General features: G+C 42.5%; 1 protein-coding gene across 1 annotated transcript; it reads left to right on the forward strand.

Moving 5' to 3' along the window:
• The first annotated feature begins 753 nt into the window (after positions 1-753).
• Positions 754-19,522, forward strand: LOC139835904 (uncharacterized mitochondrial protein AtMg00810-like). Its single transcript, XM_071825801.1, has 3 exons — positions 754-874; positions 19,088-19,362; positions 19,514-19,522. The coding sequence occupies exons 1-3, from the start codon at positions 754-756 to the stop codon at positions 19,520-19,522; spliced, it is 405 nt and encodes a 134-aa protein (XP_071681902.1).
• Positions 19,523-20,093: the final 571 nt, after the last annotated feature.

Genomic DNA, 20,093 nt, shown 5'->3' on the forward strand with positions numbered 1-20,093 from the left:
GAGGAAAATCCCGCGTACTATACGTGGGTAGAGGCGGACCAACAGGTACTGTCTTTTATTTTGAGCACTTTGTCGCCTGACGTTGCTGTTGCTACTATTGGCATGGATACGGCGGCTGAAGTGTGGGCAGCGATCAAAACCATGTTTGCTGCTCACTCAAAGACGCGGGTGTCAAACCTGCGCGTTGCCCTCGCCAGGACAAAGAAGGAGGGCAACATGACGACGACGCAATACTTCACCACGATGAAGGGCTTCACCGACGAGCTCGCAGCTGCGGGCCGAACGATCGACGAGGATGAGCTCGTTGAGTATCTCCTCGCCTGTCTTGATGATACCTACAATCCCCTCTTCGCCGCCATCGGGATAAACGGTGCGGAAGATCTCACCGTGGGCGAGTTATACGCCCAAGTCTGCGCCTACGACAACCGCCTCAATCTTCTCGGTGATGACTTCGGTGGAGGCTCCTCCGCCAACATCGCCGCTTGTGGATGCGGCAATGGCCGTGGTGGACGCGGCAACCGTGGTGGACGACGCGGTGGCGGACGTGGCAACAATCGTGGCCATGGCCGCGGCGGACGCGGCAACGGCGGTGGACGCCGTGGCGGCGGACGCGGCAACAAGAACCGCGACAACATCGTCTGCCAGATATGTGGCAAGGCTGGCCATGAGGCATGACGCTGCTGGCATCGTTACTCTGATGACGAAGGCGAAGAAGAGGAGGAGGAGAAGGGCGCTCACGCGGCGTCCTATGGCATGGACACCAACTGGTGCTACGACACTGGTGCCACCGACCACATCACCGGCGAGCTCAATAAACTCACCATGAAGGAGAAGTATCAAGGCCGCGAGCAAGTCCACACGGCCAATGGCCAAGGTATGAACATTAGCCATGTTAGTCATACAATTGTCAATGCTCCCTCAAAAGATTTGCACCTTAAAAATATTCTACATATTCCACAAGCCACCAAAAGTCTGATTTCTGTTCATAGATTTACCAAAGACAACAATGTCTATATTGAATTTCACCCTTGGTATTTTTATGTCAAGGATCTGGCCACGAGGAAGGTACTTCTCAAAGGTAGATGCATCAAGGGCCTCTACCCCAATGTTTCTTCAGCACTATCCAAGAATAAGCGAGCTTTTAGTGCCATCAAGCCTTCAGCTTCGAAATGGCATAGCCGCCTAGGACATCCCTCGTCTCGTATTGTTCAACAAATTATTAGTGAACATCAGCTTCCTTGCTCAAATAAGTCTAGTAGTGAGTCTATTTATGATTCGTATCAGAAAGCTAAAAGTCATCAATTGCCTTATGTAAGATCTACTAGTGTATTCACTGCTCCTTTGCAACTTGTATTCAGTGATGTTTGGGGCCCTGCGCCATCCTCTGTAGGAAGAAAATCCTACTATGTAAGTTTCATTGATGACTATAGCAAGTTTGTGTGGATTTACCTTCTCAAGAAGAAGTCTGATGTCTATCAAATCTTTCATGATTTTCAAAATCTCGTTGAACGCCAATTTGATACAAAGATCCTTGCCATCCAATCCGATTGGGGTGGAGAATATGAGAAACTAAATTCTTTCTTCCAAAAAATCGGCATAGAACACCATGTCTCTTGTTCTCATGCACACCAATAAAATGGATCACCTGAATGCAAACACCGACACATTGTAGAAGTCGGTCTTGCTCTCCTTGCCAATGCATCCATGCCTTTAAAATTTTGGGATGAAGCTTTCTTAACCGCCACATATCTCATCAATATTCTACCTTCAAAGGTCATTGCCAATGAAACTCCTATGGAACGCCTTTTCCACAAATCTCCAGATTATGCATCTCTTCGTGTTTTTGGTTGTGCTTGCTGGCTCAACCTTCGACCATACAACAAACGAAAGCTTGCTTTCCGATCCAAGCAGTGTGTTTTTCTTGGCTATAGTCATATGCACAAAGGTGTTAAATGTCTTGATGTCAAATCTGGTAGAGTCTATATCTCTCGTGATGTTGTTTTTGATGAAACGGTGTTCCCCTTTGCTGCCCTTAATCCCAATGCAGGCTCATTGCTACGGCAATAAATTCTACTCCTTCCCGAGTCACTTCAAAATCCATCGGTGTCATCTCATGAGGGGGAAATAATTGTACTGATCTAACACCTAATGTCTCTGTAAATCCTGGTATTTCTAGTGCCTCTCGGGTACAGGAAGAAGCAGAAGAAAATTTGGAGCAAAACGGTGTTGAAACGGACGCAAACGAAGCAGAAACATGTGCTACATCACATGTGTACGTGATACGTCTCCAACGTATCTATAATTTCTAATGTTTCATGCTTGTTTTATGACAATTCCTACATGTTTTGCTCACACTTTATAATGATTTCATGCATTTTCCGGAACTAACCTATTAACAAGATGCCGAAGTGCCAGTTCCTGTTTTCTGCTGTTTTTGGTTCCACAAAGGCTGTTCGGGCAATATTCTCGGAATTCGACGAAACGAAGACCCAACATCTTATTTTTCCCGGAAGCATCCAGAACACCGAAGGAGAGTCGGAGGAGGGCCAGGGGGCCACCACACTATATGGCGGTGCGGCCCCAGGCCTGGCCGCGCCGGCCTATGGTGAGGGGGGCCCAGGCACCCTCCTGCGCGGCCTCTTCGCCTATTTAAGCCCTTTCGACCTAAAAACGCGATACGAATTGACGAAACTCCAAAAAGACTCCAGAGGCGCCGCCGCCATCGCGAAACTCCAATTCAGGGGACATAAGTCTCTGTTCCGGCACCCTGCCGGGACGGGGAAGTGCCCCCGGAAGCCATCTCCATCGACGCCACCACCTCCATCATGCTCCGTGAGTAATTCCCCCATGGACTACGGGTTCTAGCTGTAGCTAGTTGGTACTCTCTCTCCCATGTACTTCAATACAATGATCTCATGAGCTGCCTTACATGATTGAGATTCATCTGATGTAATCGGTGTTGTGTTTGTTGGGATCCGATGGATTGTTATATTATGATTAGTCTATCTATATAAGTTTGTGAAGTTATTGTTGCTGCAATCTTGTTGTGTTTAATGCTTGTCACTAGGGCCCGAGTGGCATGATCTTAGATTTAAGCTCTATACTTATTGCTTAGATTGTATCTACAAGTTGTTTGCACATGTCTATGTCCGGAACCCGAGGCCCCAGAGTGACAGCAACTGGGATAACTGGAGGGGAAGGCTTAGGTATGAGGATCACATGTTTTCACCAAGTGTTAATGCTTTGCTCCGGTGCTCTATTAAAAGGAGTACCTTAATTGCCAGTAGATTCACTTGAGTCCCGGCTGCCACCGGCTGGTAGGACAAAAGATGTTATGCAAATTTCTCATTGCGAGCACGTATAACTATATATGGAAAACATGCCTACATAATTAATAATCTTGATGTTCTGTCTTAATGCTATTTCAATCCTATCAATTGCCCAACTGTAATTTGTTCACCCAACGCTTGTTATTGGAGAGTTATCACTAGTGAAGATAGCTGGGAACCCCGGTCCATCTCTCATCATCATATACTCGTTCTATATGTCATTGGAAGTAGTATCAACTATTTTCTGGTGCCATCGCCTCTGTGTTACTGCTACTGCTCCTGTGTTACTATTACTATTGCTCTCATATTACTGCTACTTTCACATCACCCCTGTTACTAGTGCTTTTCCAGGTGCAGCTGAATTGACAACTCAGTTGTTAAGGCTTATAAGTATTCTTTACCTCCCCTTGTGTCAAATCAAAAAATTTGGGTTTTACTTCCCTCGAAGACTGTTGCGATCCCCTATACTTGTGGGTCATCAAGACTATTTTCCGGTGCCGTTGCCGGGGAGGCATAGCTCTACTCATAAGTTCACCTGGGGAGTACACTCTACCTCTCTCTCAGTTTTTATTTTATTTTATTTTGTTTTGCTTAGTTTTGTTTTGTCTAGTTTATTTGTGCTTATTTTATTTATGTCTAGTATTATTTTGCTTAATTTACTTTTATCTAGTTTCTTTTTGTCTTGTTTTACTTTTCTTATATACCCAAAAATCCATAAAAATTTGAAAAACCGAAAAATTAAAAACTGTTGTTATGGGAGAACCCACAACCTATTTGGAGCTTATTGAAATATATAATAATTATAGAGAATCAAGAGCGGGTAAAGTCATGAGTGCTGTGATAGAAAAATTGAATACGATTGCTAAAATCTTGCTTAAACGCCATGATATAAACTGTTGCTCTCAACAGGATACTAAACATCTGAAATTCTAATGTGACTTTAGTGAAGAAGTTTTAATTAAGAAGTACAATTGGAATAACTATATTCATCTTGTGTTCGAAGAGGTAGAACAATTTGTTTTATTTATGGGAGCTTCTGAGATAGAATCATTCATGGCTAAAAATTATGAAACTTGTGTTGTTTGTAAGGACCTTAAATATTATGTCTCTTCTATCCTTAATTTTTGCATAGAAAGTTACAGCGATAATCCTTATATCATTGATTATAAAGAGAGACTCATTAATGCACAAGAATGCACCCACAATTTGCAGAAACCTGTGGAAGAAGAAATTGATGAACCTGAAAGCTCATTGGATGAAAAAGAGGAGGAAATTGATGAACCTGAAAGCTCATTGGATGAAAAAGAGGAGGAAATTGATGAACCTGAAAGCTCATTGGATGAAAAAGAAGAGGAGAGTGATGAACAAAAGGAGGAAGAATGGATTAGCTACCCATGCCAACCTTCTAATATTTCTTGCTGTCACGAAATTTAGCAGCCCCGTCTGTAGATAACTCAGAAAAATCTGCCAATTTGCGTGAGTGATCCTCAGATATGTACGCAACTTTCATTCAATTTGAGCATTTTCATCTGAGCAAGTTAAGTGCCCCAGAAAAGTTCGTCTTTACGTACTGTTCTGTTTTGACATATTCTGCCTTTTATTTCGCATTGCCTGTTTTGCTATGTTTGATGGATTTCTTTGTTCCATTAACTTTCAGTAGCTTTGGGCAATGTCGAGAAGTGTTAAGAATGATTGTGTTACCTCTGAACATGTGAATTTTTGATTATGCACTAACCCTCTAATGAGTTTGTTTTGAGTTTGGTGTGGAGGAAGTTTTCAAGGGTCAAGAGAGGAGGATGATATATGATCAAGAAGAGTGAAAATTCTAAGCTTGGGGATGCCCCCGTGGTTCATCCCTGCATATTTCAAAAAGACTCAAGCATCTAAGTTTGGAGATGCCCAAGGCATCCCCTTCTTCATCAACAATTTATCAGGTTTCTTCTAGTGAAACTATATTTTTATTCGGTCACATCTTATGTGCTTTACTTGGAGCGTCTGTGTGTTTATTTTTGTTTTGTTTATGTTTGAATAAGATCGGAACCTAGCAATTCTTGTGTGGGAGAGAGACACGCTCCGCTTTTTCATATGAACACTAGTGTTCTTCGTTTACTTTTAATGTTCATGACAAAAGTTGGAAGCTGTTGCATTTATTGCTATTTGGTTGGAAACAGAAAATGCTTCATATTATCTTGAATAATTTGATATTTGGCAATTGTTTTGAGCTCTCAAGTAGATCATGATTAAGCTCTTGCATCATGTAGTTTAAGCCTATTAGTGGAGAACTACCGTAGAGCTTGTTGAAATTGGTTTGCATGATTGGTCTCTCTAAGGTCTAGATATTTTCTGGTAAAAGTGTTTGAGCAACAAGGAAGACAATCTAGAGTCTTATAATGCTTGCAATATGTTCTTATGTAAGTTTTGCTGTACCGGTTCATACTTGTGTTTGCTTCAAACAACCTTGCTAGCCAAAGCCTTGTACTGAGAGGAAATGCTTCTCGTGCATCCAAAACCTTGAGCCAAAACCTATGCCATGTGTGTCCACCATAACTACCTACTATGTGGTATTTTCTGCCATTCCAAGTAAATACTTCATGTGCTACCTTTAAACAATTCAAAAGTTATTATCTCTTATTTGTGTCAATGTTTTATAGCTCATGCGGAAGTATGTGGTGTTTTATCTTTCAATCTTGTTGGGCAGATTTTCACCAATGGATTAGTGGCTTCATCCGCTTATCCAATAATTTTGCAAAAAGAGCTGGCGCGGGGTTCCCAGCCCCCAATTAATTAACTTAATTTTGCTCTGATTCATCAGTAAGCAACTTAATTTTGCAAATAGACACTCCTGCATGGTATGAGATTGTTGGAAGGCACCCGAGTATTCGGTTAGCCATGGCTTGTGTAAGCAAAGGTTGGGAGGAGTGTCACCCATAAATAAAAACTAAAGTATATGTGTAAACAAAAGAGAAGAGGGATGATCTACCTTGCTGGTAGAGATAACGTCCTTCATGGGAGCCGCTCTTTGAAAGTCTGTTTGGCAAGGGGGTTAGAGTGCCCACTACCATTCGTTGACAACAACAAACAAAACTTTACTTTTATGCTCTCTATATGATTTCAAAACTTAAAAAGCTCTAGCACATGATTTAATCCCTGCTTCCCTCTGCGAAGGGCCTTTCTTCTACTTTATGTTGAGTCAGTTTACCTACTTCCTTCCATCTTAGAAGCAAACACTTGTGTCAACTGTGCATTGATTCTTACATATTTGCTTATTTGCATTCATCATATTATTACTTTGTGTTGACAATTATCCATGAGATATACATGTTGAAAGTTGAAAGCAACTGCTGAAACTTGTATCTTCCTTTGTGTTGCTTTGATGCCTTTACTTTGAATCTATTGCTTTATGAGTTAACTCTTATGCAAGACTTTTGATGCTTGTCTTGAAAGTACTATTCATGAAAAGTTTTGCTATATGTATTCTATTTGATTAGCAAATTATAGATCGTTGCCTTGAGTCACTGCATTCATCTCATATGCTTTACAATAGTATGATCAAGGTTATGTAAGTAGCATGTCACTACAGAAATTATTCTTTTTATCATTTACCTACTCGAGGGCGAGTAGGAACTAAGCTTTTGGGGATGCTGATACGTCTCCAACGTATCTATAATTTCTGATGTTCCATGCTTGTTTTATGACAATTCCTACATGTTTTGCTCACACTTTATAATGATTTCATGCATTTTCCGGAACTAACCTATTAACAAGATGCCGAAGTGTCAGTTCCTGTTTTCTGCTGTTTTTGGTTCCAGAAAGGCTGTTCGGGCAATATACTCGGAATTCGACGAAACGAAGACCCAATCTTATTTTTTCCGGAAGCATCCAGAACACCGAAGGAGAGTCGGAGGAGGGCCAGGGGGCCACCACACTATATGGCGGCACGGCTGAAAGATCGAGATGTCGCCTAGAGGGGGGGTGAATAGGCAATTAAAAACTCTTGCGGATTTGTCTTGTAAGAATGCGGAATTAAACTATCGTTTAGTTTACAAGCACAAACCATAAATATGCTAAGCTCAACTAAGTGTAACAATAGCAACTAGAGCTAAGCAAGATAAGCACAAGATATATGTAGCACAAGTGATAGCAAGATATATGTACTTCAAGCACGATGGCTATCACAAGGAAAGAGAGCTCGGGTATAGAAATAACCGAGGCATGCGGAGACGAGGATGTATTCCCGTGTTCCCTTCCTTTGCAAGAAGGTACGTCACGTTTGGAGGAGTGGAGGTCCCACGAAGGATTCCCCGCGCCACGAAGGCTCACCCTATTCTCCGAACCACACCCACGAAGGATAATGGCCCTTTCCTTATGGTTAGCTTTTCCTCCGCTCCGGAGATGGCAAGCTCCACAACCACTTCACAAGCTCCACGAAGGAGAAGCCCGGGCCCCTTCACAATCTTCCACGAAGAGATCACCGGGGCACCAACCAAGCCAACTAGGAGGTCTCCCTCCAAGAGTAATGATACGTCTCCAACGTATCCATAATTTCTGATGTTCCATGCTTGTTTTATGACAATACTTACATATTTTGCTTGCACTTTATAATGTTTTTATGCGTTTTCTGGAACTAACCTATTAACAAGATGCCACAGTGACAGTTCCTGTTTTCTGCTGTTTTTGGTTCCAGAAAGGCTGTTCAGGCAATATTCTCGGAATTCGACGAAATCAACGCCAAAGATCTTATTTTTCCCGGAAGGCTCCAGAACACCGAAGGGGAGTCGGAGGAGAGCCAGGGGCCCCCCACACCATAGGGCCGCGCGGGCCAGACCCTGGCCGCGCCGGCCTAGGGGGAGGCCACCCTGTCGACCCTCCTGCGCCGCCTCTTCGCCTATAAAATCCCTTTCGACCTAAAAACGCAGTACCAATTGACGAAACTCCAGAAAAGTTACTGAGGCGCCGCCGCCATCGCGAAACTCCAATTCGGGGGACAGAAGTCTCTGCCCCGGCACCCTGCCGGGACGGGGAAGTGCCCCCGGAAGCCATCTCCATCAACGCCACCGCCTCCATCATGCTCCGTGAGTAGTTCCCCCATGGACTACGGGTTCTAGCTGTAGCTAGTTGGTATTCTCTCCTCCATGTACTTCAATACAATGATCTCATGAGCTGCCTTACATGATTGAGATTCATCTGATGTAATCGGTGTTGTGTTTGTTGGGATCCGATGGATGATACATTATGATTAGTCTATCTATAAAGGTTGTGAAGTTATTGTTGCTGCAATCTTGTTATGCTTAATGCTTGTCACTAGGGCCCGAGTGGCATGATCTTAGATTTAAGCTCTATACTTATTGCTTAGATTGTATCTACAAGTTGTATGCACATGTCGCTGTCCGGAACCAATGGCCCCGAAGTGACAGAAATCGGGACAACCGGAGGGGATGGCGGTGATGTGAGGGACACATGTTTTCACGGAGTGTTAATGCTTTGCTCTGGTGCTCTATTAAAAGGAGTGCCTTAATATCCAGTAGTTTCCCTTGAGGCCCGGCTGCCACCGGCTGGTAGGACAATAGATGTTGTGCAAGTTTCTCATTGCGAGCACGTACGACTATATATGGAAAACATGCCTACATGATTAATGAATTGATGTTCTTTCTTAATGCTTTATCAATCCTATCAATTGCCCAACTGTAATTTGTTCACCCAACACTTGTTATTGGAGAGTTGCCACTAGTGTAGATAGCTGGGAACCCCGGTCCATCTCTCATTATTATATACTTGTTCTCTATGTCATTGGAAGTAGTATCAACTATCTTCTCGTGCCATTGCCACTGTGTTACTATTACTGCTGCTGTGTTACTGTTACTACTGCTCTCATATTACTGCTACTTTCACATCACCCCTGTTACTAGTGCTTTTCCAGGTGCAGCTGAATTGACAACTCAGTTGTTAAGGCTTATAAGTATTCTTTACCTCCCCTTGTGTCGAATCAATAAATTTGGGTTTTACTTCCCTCGAAGACTGCTGTGATCCCCTATACTTGTGGGTTATCAAGACTGTTTTCTGGCGCCGTTGCCGGGGAGGCATAGCTCTACTCATAAGTTCACCTGGGGAGTACACTCTACCTCTCTCTCTGTTTTATTTTATTTTGTTTTGCTTAGTTTACTTTTTCCTAGTTTACTTGTGCTTAGTTTATTTCTGTTTAGTATTACTTTGCTTAGTTTACTTTTGTCTAGTTTATTTCAGTTTTGTTTTATTTTCCTCATATACCCAAAAATCCATAAAAATTTGAAAAACCGAAAAATTAAAAACTGCTGTTATGGGAGAACCAACAACCTACTTGGAGCTTATAGAATGTTATAATAATTATAGAGAATCAAGAACTAGTAAAATAATGAGTGCTATGATAGAAAAATTGAATACAATGGCTAGAATCTTGCTTAGACGCCATGATATAAACTGTTGCTCTCAACAGGATACTAAACATCTTAAATTTCAATGTGGCTTTAGTGAGGAATTTTTAATTAAGAACTATAATCGGAATTGCTATATTCATTATGGGTTCGAAGAGGTGGAACAATTTGTCTTATTTATGGGAGCCTCCGAGATAGAATCCTTCATGGTTGAGAATTATGAAACTTGTGCTATTTGTAAGGACCTTAAAGATTATGTCTCTACTATCCTTAATTCTTGCATAGAATGGTACAGTAGGAATCCTTATATCCTTGATTATAAAGAGAGACACATTAATGCACAAGAATGCACTCACAATTTGCAGGAACCTGTGGAAGAAGAAATTGATGAACCTGAAAGCTCATTGGATGAAAAAGAGGAGGAAATTGATGAACCTAAAAGCTCATTGGATGAAAAAGAAGAGGAGAGCGACGAACAAAAGGAGGAAGAATGGATTAGCTACCCATGCCAACCTTCTAATGAGAGTAACTCTTTATCTCTTACATTATTTGATTGTCCTCCATGCTTACCGAAAGAGGTTGAATGTTATGTTCCTGTGGATTCTCTTGAAATATTTCCTATAAGTAAAACTTGTGAGAATAATTATGCTACTGTTATTTATGATAATCCATGCTACTTTGATAAATCTTATGATAATGCTTTGTTTGTGCCTGATGTCGAAATGCATGGTACTAAAGAATTTTGCTTGGCAAATGTTTATGATAAAGCTCTAGATGATGGTCCTATGTTACTTGATAATATTAATTGTACTACTAATGAAAATGGGATTGGAGAGTTCTTGACATTATCTATGTGTCCCATATCTCTTGAGATTGATCGATCACCTTGTTATATTATTAATAAAAGTAAGTTTGAAAGTTTTAATTCCACTATTCTTGAACTTGATAAAAATTATGTGTTTGGAAATCATGAAAAGTATGCTGCATGTGATAGTTATATTGTTGAGTTTGTTCATGAAGCTACTGAAAATTAGTATGAGAGAGGAAAATATGGTAGTAGAAATTTTCATGGTACTAATACACCTCTCTATATGCTTAAAATTTTGAAGTTACTCTTGTTTTATCTTCTTATGCTTGTTACCTTGCTCTTCATGAACTTGTTTATGTACAAGATTCCTTTGCATAGGAAGCATGTTAGGCTTAAATGTGTTTTAGATTTGCTTTTTGATGCTCTCTTTTACCTCTACTCTTGTTTCTTGCGAGTGCATCATTAAAACTGCTGAGCCCATCTTAATGGCTATAAAGAAAGCAACTTCTTGGGAGATAACCCATGTGTTATTTTGCTACAGTACTTTGTTTTATATTTGTGTCTTGGAAGTTGTTTACTACTGTAGCAACCTCTCCTTATCTTAGTTTTGTGTTTTGTTGTGCCAAGTGAAGCCTCTAATCGAAGGTTGATACTAGATTTGGATTTCTGCGCAGAAACAGATTTCTATCTGTCACGAATCTGGGCTGTTTTCTCTGTAGGTAACTCAGAAAAATATGCCAATTTACGTGCGTGTTCCTCAGATATGTACGCAACTTTCATTAGTTTTGAGTTTTCTGATTTGAGCAACGGAAGTATTTATTAAAAATTCGTCTATACGGACTTTTCTGTTTTGACAGATTCTGCCTTTTATTTCGCATTGCTTCTTTCGTTGTGTTGGGTGGATTTCTTTGTTCCATTACCTTCCAGTAGCTTTGAGCAATGTCCAGAAGTGTTAAGAATGATTGTGTCACCTCTGAACATGTGAGTTTTTGATTATGTACTAACCCCTCTAATGAAGTTTATGAGAAGTTTGGTGTGAAGGAAGTTTTCAAGGGTCAAGAGAGGAGGATGATATATGATCAAGAAGAGTGAAAAGTCTAAGCTTGGGGATGCCCCCGTGGTTCATCCCTGCATATTTCAAGAAGACTCAAGCGTCTAAGCTTGGGGATGCCCAAGGCATCCCCTTCTTCATCAACTTATCAGGTTCCTCCCCTGAAACTATATTTTTATTCGGTCACATCATATGTGCTTTACTTGGAGCGTCTGTGTGTTTATTTTATTTTTGTTTGTGTTTGAATAAATTCGGATCCTAGCAATCCTTGTGTGGGAGAGAGACACGCTCCGCTTTTTCATATGAACGCTTGTTCTTCGTTTTACTTTTAATGTTCAATGATAAAAGTTGGAAGCTACAATAATTATTTTTATTTGGTTGGAAACAGAAAATGCCTCATAATGTCTTGGATAATTTGACACTTGGCAATTGTTTTGAGCTCTCAAGTAGATCATGATTAAGTTTTTTCATGTAGTTTAAACCTATTAGTGGAGAACCACCGTAGAGCTTGTTAAAATTGGTTTGCATGATTGGTCTCTCTTAAGGTCTAGATATTTTCTGGTAAAAGTGTTTGAGCAACAAGGAAGACATTGTAGAGTATTATAATGCTTGCAATATGTTCTTATGTAAGTTTTGCTGTACTGGTTCATACTTGTGTTTGCTTCAAATAGCCTTGCTAGCCTAATCCTTGTATCGAGAGGGAATACTTCTCATGCATCCAAAATCCTTGAGCCAACCACTATGCCATTTGTGTCCACCATACCTACCTACTATGTGGTATTTCCTGCCATTCCAAGTAAATACTTCATGTGCTACCTTTAAACAATTCAAAATTTACTATCTCTTATTTGTGTCAATGTTTTATAGCTCATGAGGAAGTATGTGGTGTTTTATCTTTCAATCTTGTTGGGCAGCTTTCACCAATGGACTAGTGGCTTCATCCGCTTATCCAATAATTTTGCAAAAAGAGCTGGCGCGGGGTTCCCAGCCCCCAATTAATTAACTTCATTAATAATTCTCTTCACATGTTTTGCTCTGATTCATCAGTAAGAACCTTAATTTTGCAAATAGACACTCCTCCATGGTATGAGATTGTTGGAAGGCACCCGAGGATTCGGTTAGCCATGGCTTGTGTAAGCAAAGGTTGGGAGGAGTGTCACCCATAAATAAAAACTAAAGTACATGTGTAAACAAAAGAGAAGAGGGATGATCTACCTTGCTGGTAGAGATAACGTCCTTCATGGGAGCCGCTCTTTGAAAGTCTGTTTAGCAAGGGGGTTAGAGTGCCCACTACCATTCGTTGACAACAACATACACCTCTCAAAACTTTACTTTTATGCTCTCTATATGATTTCAAAAACTTAAAAAGCTCTAGCACATGATTTAATCCCTGCTTCCCTCTGCGAAGGGTCTTTCTTTTACTTTATGTTGAGTCAGTTTACCTACTTCCTTCCATCTTAGAAGCAAACACTTGTGTCAACTGTGCATTGATTCTTACATACTTGCTTATTTGCATTCATCATATTACTTTATGTTGACAATTATCCATGAGATATGTATGTTGAAAGTTGAAAGCAACTGCTGAAACTTATATCTTCCTTTGTGTTGCTTCAATGCCTTTACTCTGAATTTATTGCTTTATGAGTTAACTCTCGTGCAAGACTTTTGATGCTTGTCTTGAAAGTACTCTTCATGAAAAGTTTTGCTATATGTTATCTATTTGTTAGCAACTATAGATTATTGCCTTGAGTCACTTCATTCATTTCATATGCTTTGTAATAGTATGATCAAGGTTATGTAAGTAGCATATCACTACAGAAATTATTCTTTTTATCGTTTACCTGCTCGGGACGAGCAGAACTAAGCTTGGGGATGCTGATACGTCTCCAACGTATCCATAATTTCTGATGTTCCATGCTTGTTTTATGACAATACTTACATATTTTGCTTGCACTTTATAATGTTTTTATGCGTTTTCCGGAACTAACCTATTAACAAGATGCCACAGTGCCAGTTCCTATTTTCTGCTGTTTTTGGTTCCAGAAAGGCTGTTCGGGCAATATTCTCGGAATTCGACGAAATCAACGCCAAAGATCTTATTTTCCCGGAAGGCTCCAGAACACCGAAGGGGAGTCGGAGGAGAGCCAGGGGGCCCCACACCATAGGGCCGCGCGGGCCAGACCCTGGCCGCGCCGGCCTAGGGGGAGGCCACCCTGTCGACCCTCCTGCGCCGCCTCTTCGCCTATAAAATCCCTTTCGACCTAAAAACGCAGTACCAATTGACGAAACTCCAAAAAAGTTACTGAGGCGCCGCCGCCATCGCGAAACTCCAATTCGGGGGACAGAAGTCTCTGTCCCGGCACCCTGCCGGGACGGGGAAGTGCCCCCGGAAGCCATCTCCATCAACGCCACCGCCTCCATCACGCTCCGTGAGTAGTTCCCCCATGGACTACGGGTTCTAGCTGTAGCTAGTTGGTATTCTCTCCTCCATGTACTTCAATACAATGATCTCATGAGCTGCCTTACATGATTGAGATTCATCTGATGTAATTGGTGTTGTGTTTGTTGGGATCCGATGGATGATACATTATGATTAGTCTATCTATAAAGGTTGTGAAGTTATTGTTGCTGCAATCTTGTTATGCTTAATGCTTGTCACTAGGGCCCGAGTGGCATGATCTTAGATTTAAGCTCTATACTTATTGCTTAGATTGTATCTACAAGTTGTATGCACATGTCGCTGTCCGGAACCAATGGCCCCGAAGTGACAGAAATCGGGACAACCGGAGGGGATGGCGGTGATGTGAGGGACACATGTTTTCACGGAGTGTTAATGCTTTGCTCTGGTGCTCTATTAAAAGGAGTGCCTTAATATCCAGTAGTTTCCCTTGAGGCCCGGCTGCCACCGGCTGGTAGGACAATAGATGTTGTGCAAGTTTCTCATTGCGAGCACGTACGACTATATATGGAAAACATGCCTACATGATTAATGAATTGATGTTTTTTCTTAATGCTTTATCAATCCTATCAATTGCCCAACTGTAATTTGTTCACCCAACACTTGTTATTGGAGAGTTGCCACTAGTGTAGATAGCTGGGAACCCCGGTCCATCTCTCATTATTATATACTTGTTCTCTATGTCATTGGAAGTAGTATCAACTATCTTCTCGTGCCATTGCCACTGTGTTACTATTACTGCTGTTGTGTTACTGTTACTACTGCTCTCATATTACTGCTACTTTCACATCACCCCTGTTACTAGTGCTTTTCCAGGTGCAGCTGAATTGACAACTCAGTTGTTAAGGCTTATAAGTATTCTTTACCTCCCCTTGTGTCGAATCAATAAATTTGGGTTTTACTTCCCTCGAAGACTGCTGTGATCCCCTATACTTGTGGGTTATCAAGTAACAAGCTCACGGTCTCTCACTCGAACTAATCGTGGTGGAGAGCTCAATATTATGCAATGATGCAAAGCAAGAACACTAGAGGTGTTCAAATCCTTCACTCTCAAATCCCACCCAAGCAACAAATGCTAGGATGAGATTGGAGAGGAAGAACAATGGGGAAAGTCAACAAAATACTCCAAGATCTAGATCCCAAGAGTTCCCCTCACTTAGAGGAGAAATGGATTGGTGGAAGTGTAGATCTAGATCTCCTCTCTTAGATCCCTCAAGAATGAGCAAGAATCATGGGGGGAACAAAAGAGAGAGAGCAAGTTCTTCAAAGGCAACAATGGAGGTGAGATAATAGAAGAACTAACTCAGCCCAAGGTGGAAGAAGGGCTATTTATAGCCCAAGAGCAAATATAACCGTTGGGGAAAAGTTGGGCTGAGTCAACCGTCGAGGAAGCCGGTCAACCGGGCCAGGGACCGGGCCGTCCGGTCCAGGGCCTGGTCAGACCGGGCCACAGACCGGACCAGCCGGTCCAAACCGGGCGGCAGACCGGACCCCGACCGGGGGTCACTTTGCGTCTTCCAGTAGGACACCCGGTTGGCGCCCGGCCGACCGGTCGGCACGCCGGGCCGGCCGGTTGAGAGGCCGGCTGACCGGACGGCAGGCCGGAACCAGTTGACGCACAGTCCGGTCGATCGGGCGGCAGACCGGAACCGACCGGCGCAGGGGCCGGTCCGACCGGGTCCATGACCGGGCCAGCAGGAAAACATGTTATACAAAAACTGTGATAACTTTTGTGTCCGGACCTCGATTGACATGAAACCAATTTTGTTGGAAAGATAACGACGAATAGAACTCCAACAAAAACTGGAAATATGGAGACTCCTCACAGAACATTTTAGATGATTTTAGAGAGGGAGTCTCCCACCGTCAAGAAACGGTGAAGACGTCCAAAGTCGAAAACGCAATAGAAGATGCATGCGGATTCCGTTTTCGATGAACTTGGGCTTGTTGTAAAGTTAGCAACAAGCTTAAGAACCTCACACAGAGAAATACCAAGAAACAATAAGGATATGCAAAGTATGCAAAGGGTTGAGCTCCCTAAGACGATGCGATCAAGTTACCCAACCGAAAGCCCCTCTTGATAGTGCGGCTATCTATGCTATAATCCGGTCTCCCAACAACCACCTTGAGACCGGTAAAAGGAAAACCTAGCAAGGCCATACCTTTGCCTTGTGCATCCCGCTTGATCTTGATGATAGCTCTTCAAGCTCCACTCAAGCCGGAATGCCTCACTTGATCATCGTCGCTTCGTGAAGACTCACAAATGCTCCCCCATACACCATGATGGGAAAGCTCTCTTGATGCACATCTTCACATGTCCATTATCACCAAATGGTCGGCAAGCTTCAAGCATGTGATCCACTTGAGATGCTCATCTTGAACTTGCCCAACTCAACCTTGTATCTTCTCATACTCACATAAGATAGAGCATGGCTAATATTGGGTTCCACATAAGAACCCATCTTCGTTTCTTCTTCTTGATCATATCACATATGTATCTTCAAATCGATGATCTTGATGCCAATACACAAGGTATATCTTTATCTTCACGGCATCCATACTTGAATCCAACACATGGAGTACAAGTAGTACCTATGGAATATTCCTTCATATAAACTCAATGAAAACATTAGTCCATAGGGATTGTCATTAATTACTAAAACCACACATAGGGGGAATGTACCCTTACAGCGGCCCCAGGCCTGGCCGCGCCGGCCTATGGTGAGGGGGGCCCAGGCACCCTCCTGTGCGGCCTCTTCGCCTATTTAAGCCCTTTCGACCTAAAAACGCGATACGAATTGACGAAACTCCAAAAAGACTCCAGGGGCACCGCCGCCATCGCGAAACTCCAATTCGGGGGACAGAAGTCTCTGTTCCGGCACCCTGCCGGGACGGGGAAGTGCCCCCGGAAGCCATCTCCATCGACGCCACCGCCTCCATCATGCTCCGTGAGTAGTTCCGCCATGGACTACGGGTTCTAGCTGTAGCTAGTTGGTACTCTCTCTCCCATGTACTTCAATACAATGATCTCATGAGCTGCCTTACATGATTGAGATTCATCTGATGTAATCGGTGTTGTGTTTGTTGGGATCCGATGGATTGTTACATTATGATTAGTCTATCTATATAAGTTTGTGAAGTTATTGTTGCTGCAATCTTGTTGTGTTTAATGCTTGTCACTAGGGCCCGAGTGGCATGATCTTAGATTTAAACTCTATACTTATTGCTTAGATTGTATCTACAAGTTGTTTGCACATGTCTATGTCCGGAACCCGAGGCCCCAGAGTGACAGCAACTGGGATAACTGGAGGGGAAGGCTTAGGTATGAGGATCACATGTTTTCACCAAGTGTTAATGCTTTGCTCCGGTGCTCTATTAAAAGGAGTACCTTAATTGCCAGTAGATTCCCTTGAGGCCCGGCTGCCACCGGCTGGTAGGACAAAAGATGTTATGCAAGTTTCTCATTACGAGCACGTATAACTATATATGGAAAACATGCCTACATAATTAATAATCTTTGATGTTCTGTCTTAATGCTATTTCAATCCTATCAATTGTCCAACTGTAATTTGTTCACCCAACGCTTGTTATTGGAGAGTTACCGCTAGTGAAGATAGCTGGGAACCCCGTCCATCTCTCATCATCATATACTCGTTCTATATGTCATTGGAAGTAGTATCAACTATTTTCTGGTGCCATCGCCTCTGTGTTACTGCTACTGCTGTTGTGTTACTGTTACTATTGCTCTCATATTACTGCTACTTTCACATCACCCCTGTTACTAGTGCTTTTCCAGGTGCAGCTGAATTGACAACTCAGTTGTTAAGGCTTATAAGTATTCTTTACCTCCCCTTGTGTCGAATCAATAAATTTGGGTTTTACTTCCCTCGAAGACTGTTGCGATCCCCTATACTTGTGGGTCATCAGTACGCGCCACGGAAGCCGATGCAGATTCGCCTGGGATCACGCGGCGCGCCTCCGACACCAGCGGATCGGCATCGGGATCGCCGCCGAATCATCCGTCTCGATCCAGCACAGGCGCGCGGTCTGCTCCCTCACATGGACGAGCGGGCACCGAGTCACCGCATGCCACGCGGAGCCGGTCGCTGTCGTCGGCCCACCCGTGGGACCCACAACGTGCGTCCCCTGCAATGGACACTGCGTCGTCGCGACTGGACTCTTCCGCGGCGAGATCAGCGCCGCACCAGGACAGCACACACGTGCATGCTCCAAGATCTTCGGCATCAAGGCCTCCTGCAGTGCAACCTGCAGCACCAGTTCACTAGGCAAGATCAAAAACGGGTAACTCAAAACCAAAAACTTATACGGACGGTACAGTTCGATATGGCTTATCTTGTACTGTAGATGAACCTGAAAATCTTGAAAAAGCTTTAGCAAATTCAAATTGGAAAAATGCTATGGATGATGAGTATAGGGCCTTAATGGAAAATAAAACATGGCACCTAGTACCGTACAAAAAAGGTAGCAATCTTATAGATTGTAAATGGGTCTATAGAATTAAAAGAAAGGCGGATGGAACTATTGATAGATATAAGGCTAGGTTAGTAGCAAAAGGTTTTAAGCAAAGATATGGTATAGACTATGAAGATACTTTTAGTCCTGTTGTAAAAGCTGCTACTATCAGACTTGTTTTAGCCATTTCTTCAAAAGGATGGACCCTAAGACAGCTAGATGTGAAGAATGCGTTTCTTCATGGCGTTTTGGAAGAAGAGGTTTATATGAAGCGGCCACCTGGTTATGAGAATTCACGTGCACCCTCTTTTGTGTGCAAACTGGACAAGTCATTGTATGGACTTAAACAAGCTCCAAGAGCATGGTTCTCCATGCTAAGTTCAAAGCTGCAAGAACTCGGTTTTCTGGCATCCAAGGCAAACACATCACTATTCATATATAACAAGTTAGGTATCACCATTTATGTGCTAGTGTATGTTGATGATATCATTGTCACTAGCTCCTCCAACAAAGCCATTACAGCACTCCTTCATGATCTTAATTCATCTTTCGCATTAAAAGATCTTGGTGACTTGCATTACTTCTTGGGCATTGAAGTTAAACAGTCTAATCATGGTATTGTTCTAACTCAAGAGAAGTATGCTTCAGACTTGCTTGACAGAGTTGGGCTGAAAAAGTGTAAAACGTTTCCCACACCGTTGTCAGCTTCAGAAAAACTCTCAGTCACAAGAGGAGAACTTCTAGGACCTGAAGATAGTACAAGGTACAGAAGTATTATTGGAGCATTACAGTACCTGACTCTTACACGGCCAGATATTGCTTTTTCTGTTAATAAGGTATGCCAGTTTCTTCATGCCCCTACTACTGTACACTGGACAGATGTGAAAAGAATTTTGAGGTATGTCAGTGGTACAACAAGTACTGGATTAACTTTTGGGAGATCACCCTCTACTCTTATAAGTGCCTTCTCACATGCTGATTGGGCAGGTTGTGTAGATGACAGAAGATCCACAGGGGGTTTTGCAGTATTCTTTGGGCCTAATATAATTTCTTGGAGTGCTAGGAAACAAGCAACAGTGTCCAGGTCAAGCACAGAGGCTGAATATAAATCTCTAGCTAATGCTACAGCTGAAGTCATTTGGATGGAGTCTCTTTTAGGAGAACTTGGCATCAAGAGGAAACAAATTTCTTGCTTGTGGTGTGACAATATGGGAGCAACATATCTTTCAGCTAATCCTATTTTTCATGCCAGAACAAAGCACATAGAAATATATTTCCATTTTGTAAGAGAAAGAGTAGCAAATAAGCAATTAGAGATCAGATTTATTTCCTCTAAAGACCAAGTGGCGGATGGCTTCACAAAGGCATTACCAGCTCGAGAGTTTGAAGAATTCAAGAACAATCTCAACCTCAAGAAGGCTGTGATTGAGGAGGGGTGTTAAACAACATGACATGTGTACACGGTTTAGATAGTTTGAGTTAGAGATAGAGTTGTTAGGAGTTTGTTCCCTATACAACTTGGGCTTCACGTTGTAAACCATCGGACCCAGATGAGGATCACGATGGC

This window comes from Lolium perenne, chromosome 2, assembly GCF_019359855.2.
Source record: "Lolium perenne isolate Kyuss_39 chromosome 2, Kyuss_2.0, whole genome shotgun sequence".
NCBI lineage: Eukaryota > Viridiplantae > Streptophyta > Magnoliopsida > Poales > Poaceae > Lolium > Lolium perenne.

Coding starts and splice junctions, on each gene's coding strand:
- LOC139835904 (XM_071825801.1), top strand. CDS start 754: ATGGACACCAACTGGTGCTACGACACTGGTGCCACCGACCACATCACC. Junction 875..19,087: donor CCACACGGCCAATGGCCAAG/GTATGAACATTA, acceptor TCGCATTAAAAG/ATCTTGGTGACTTGCATTAC.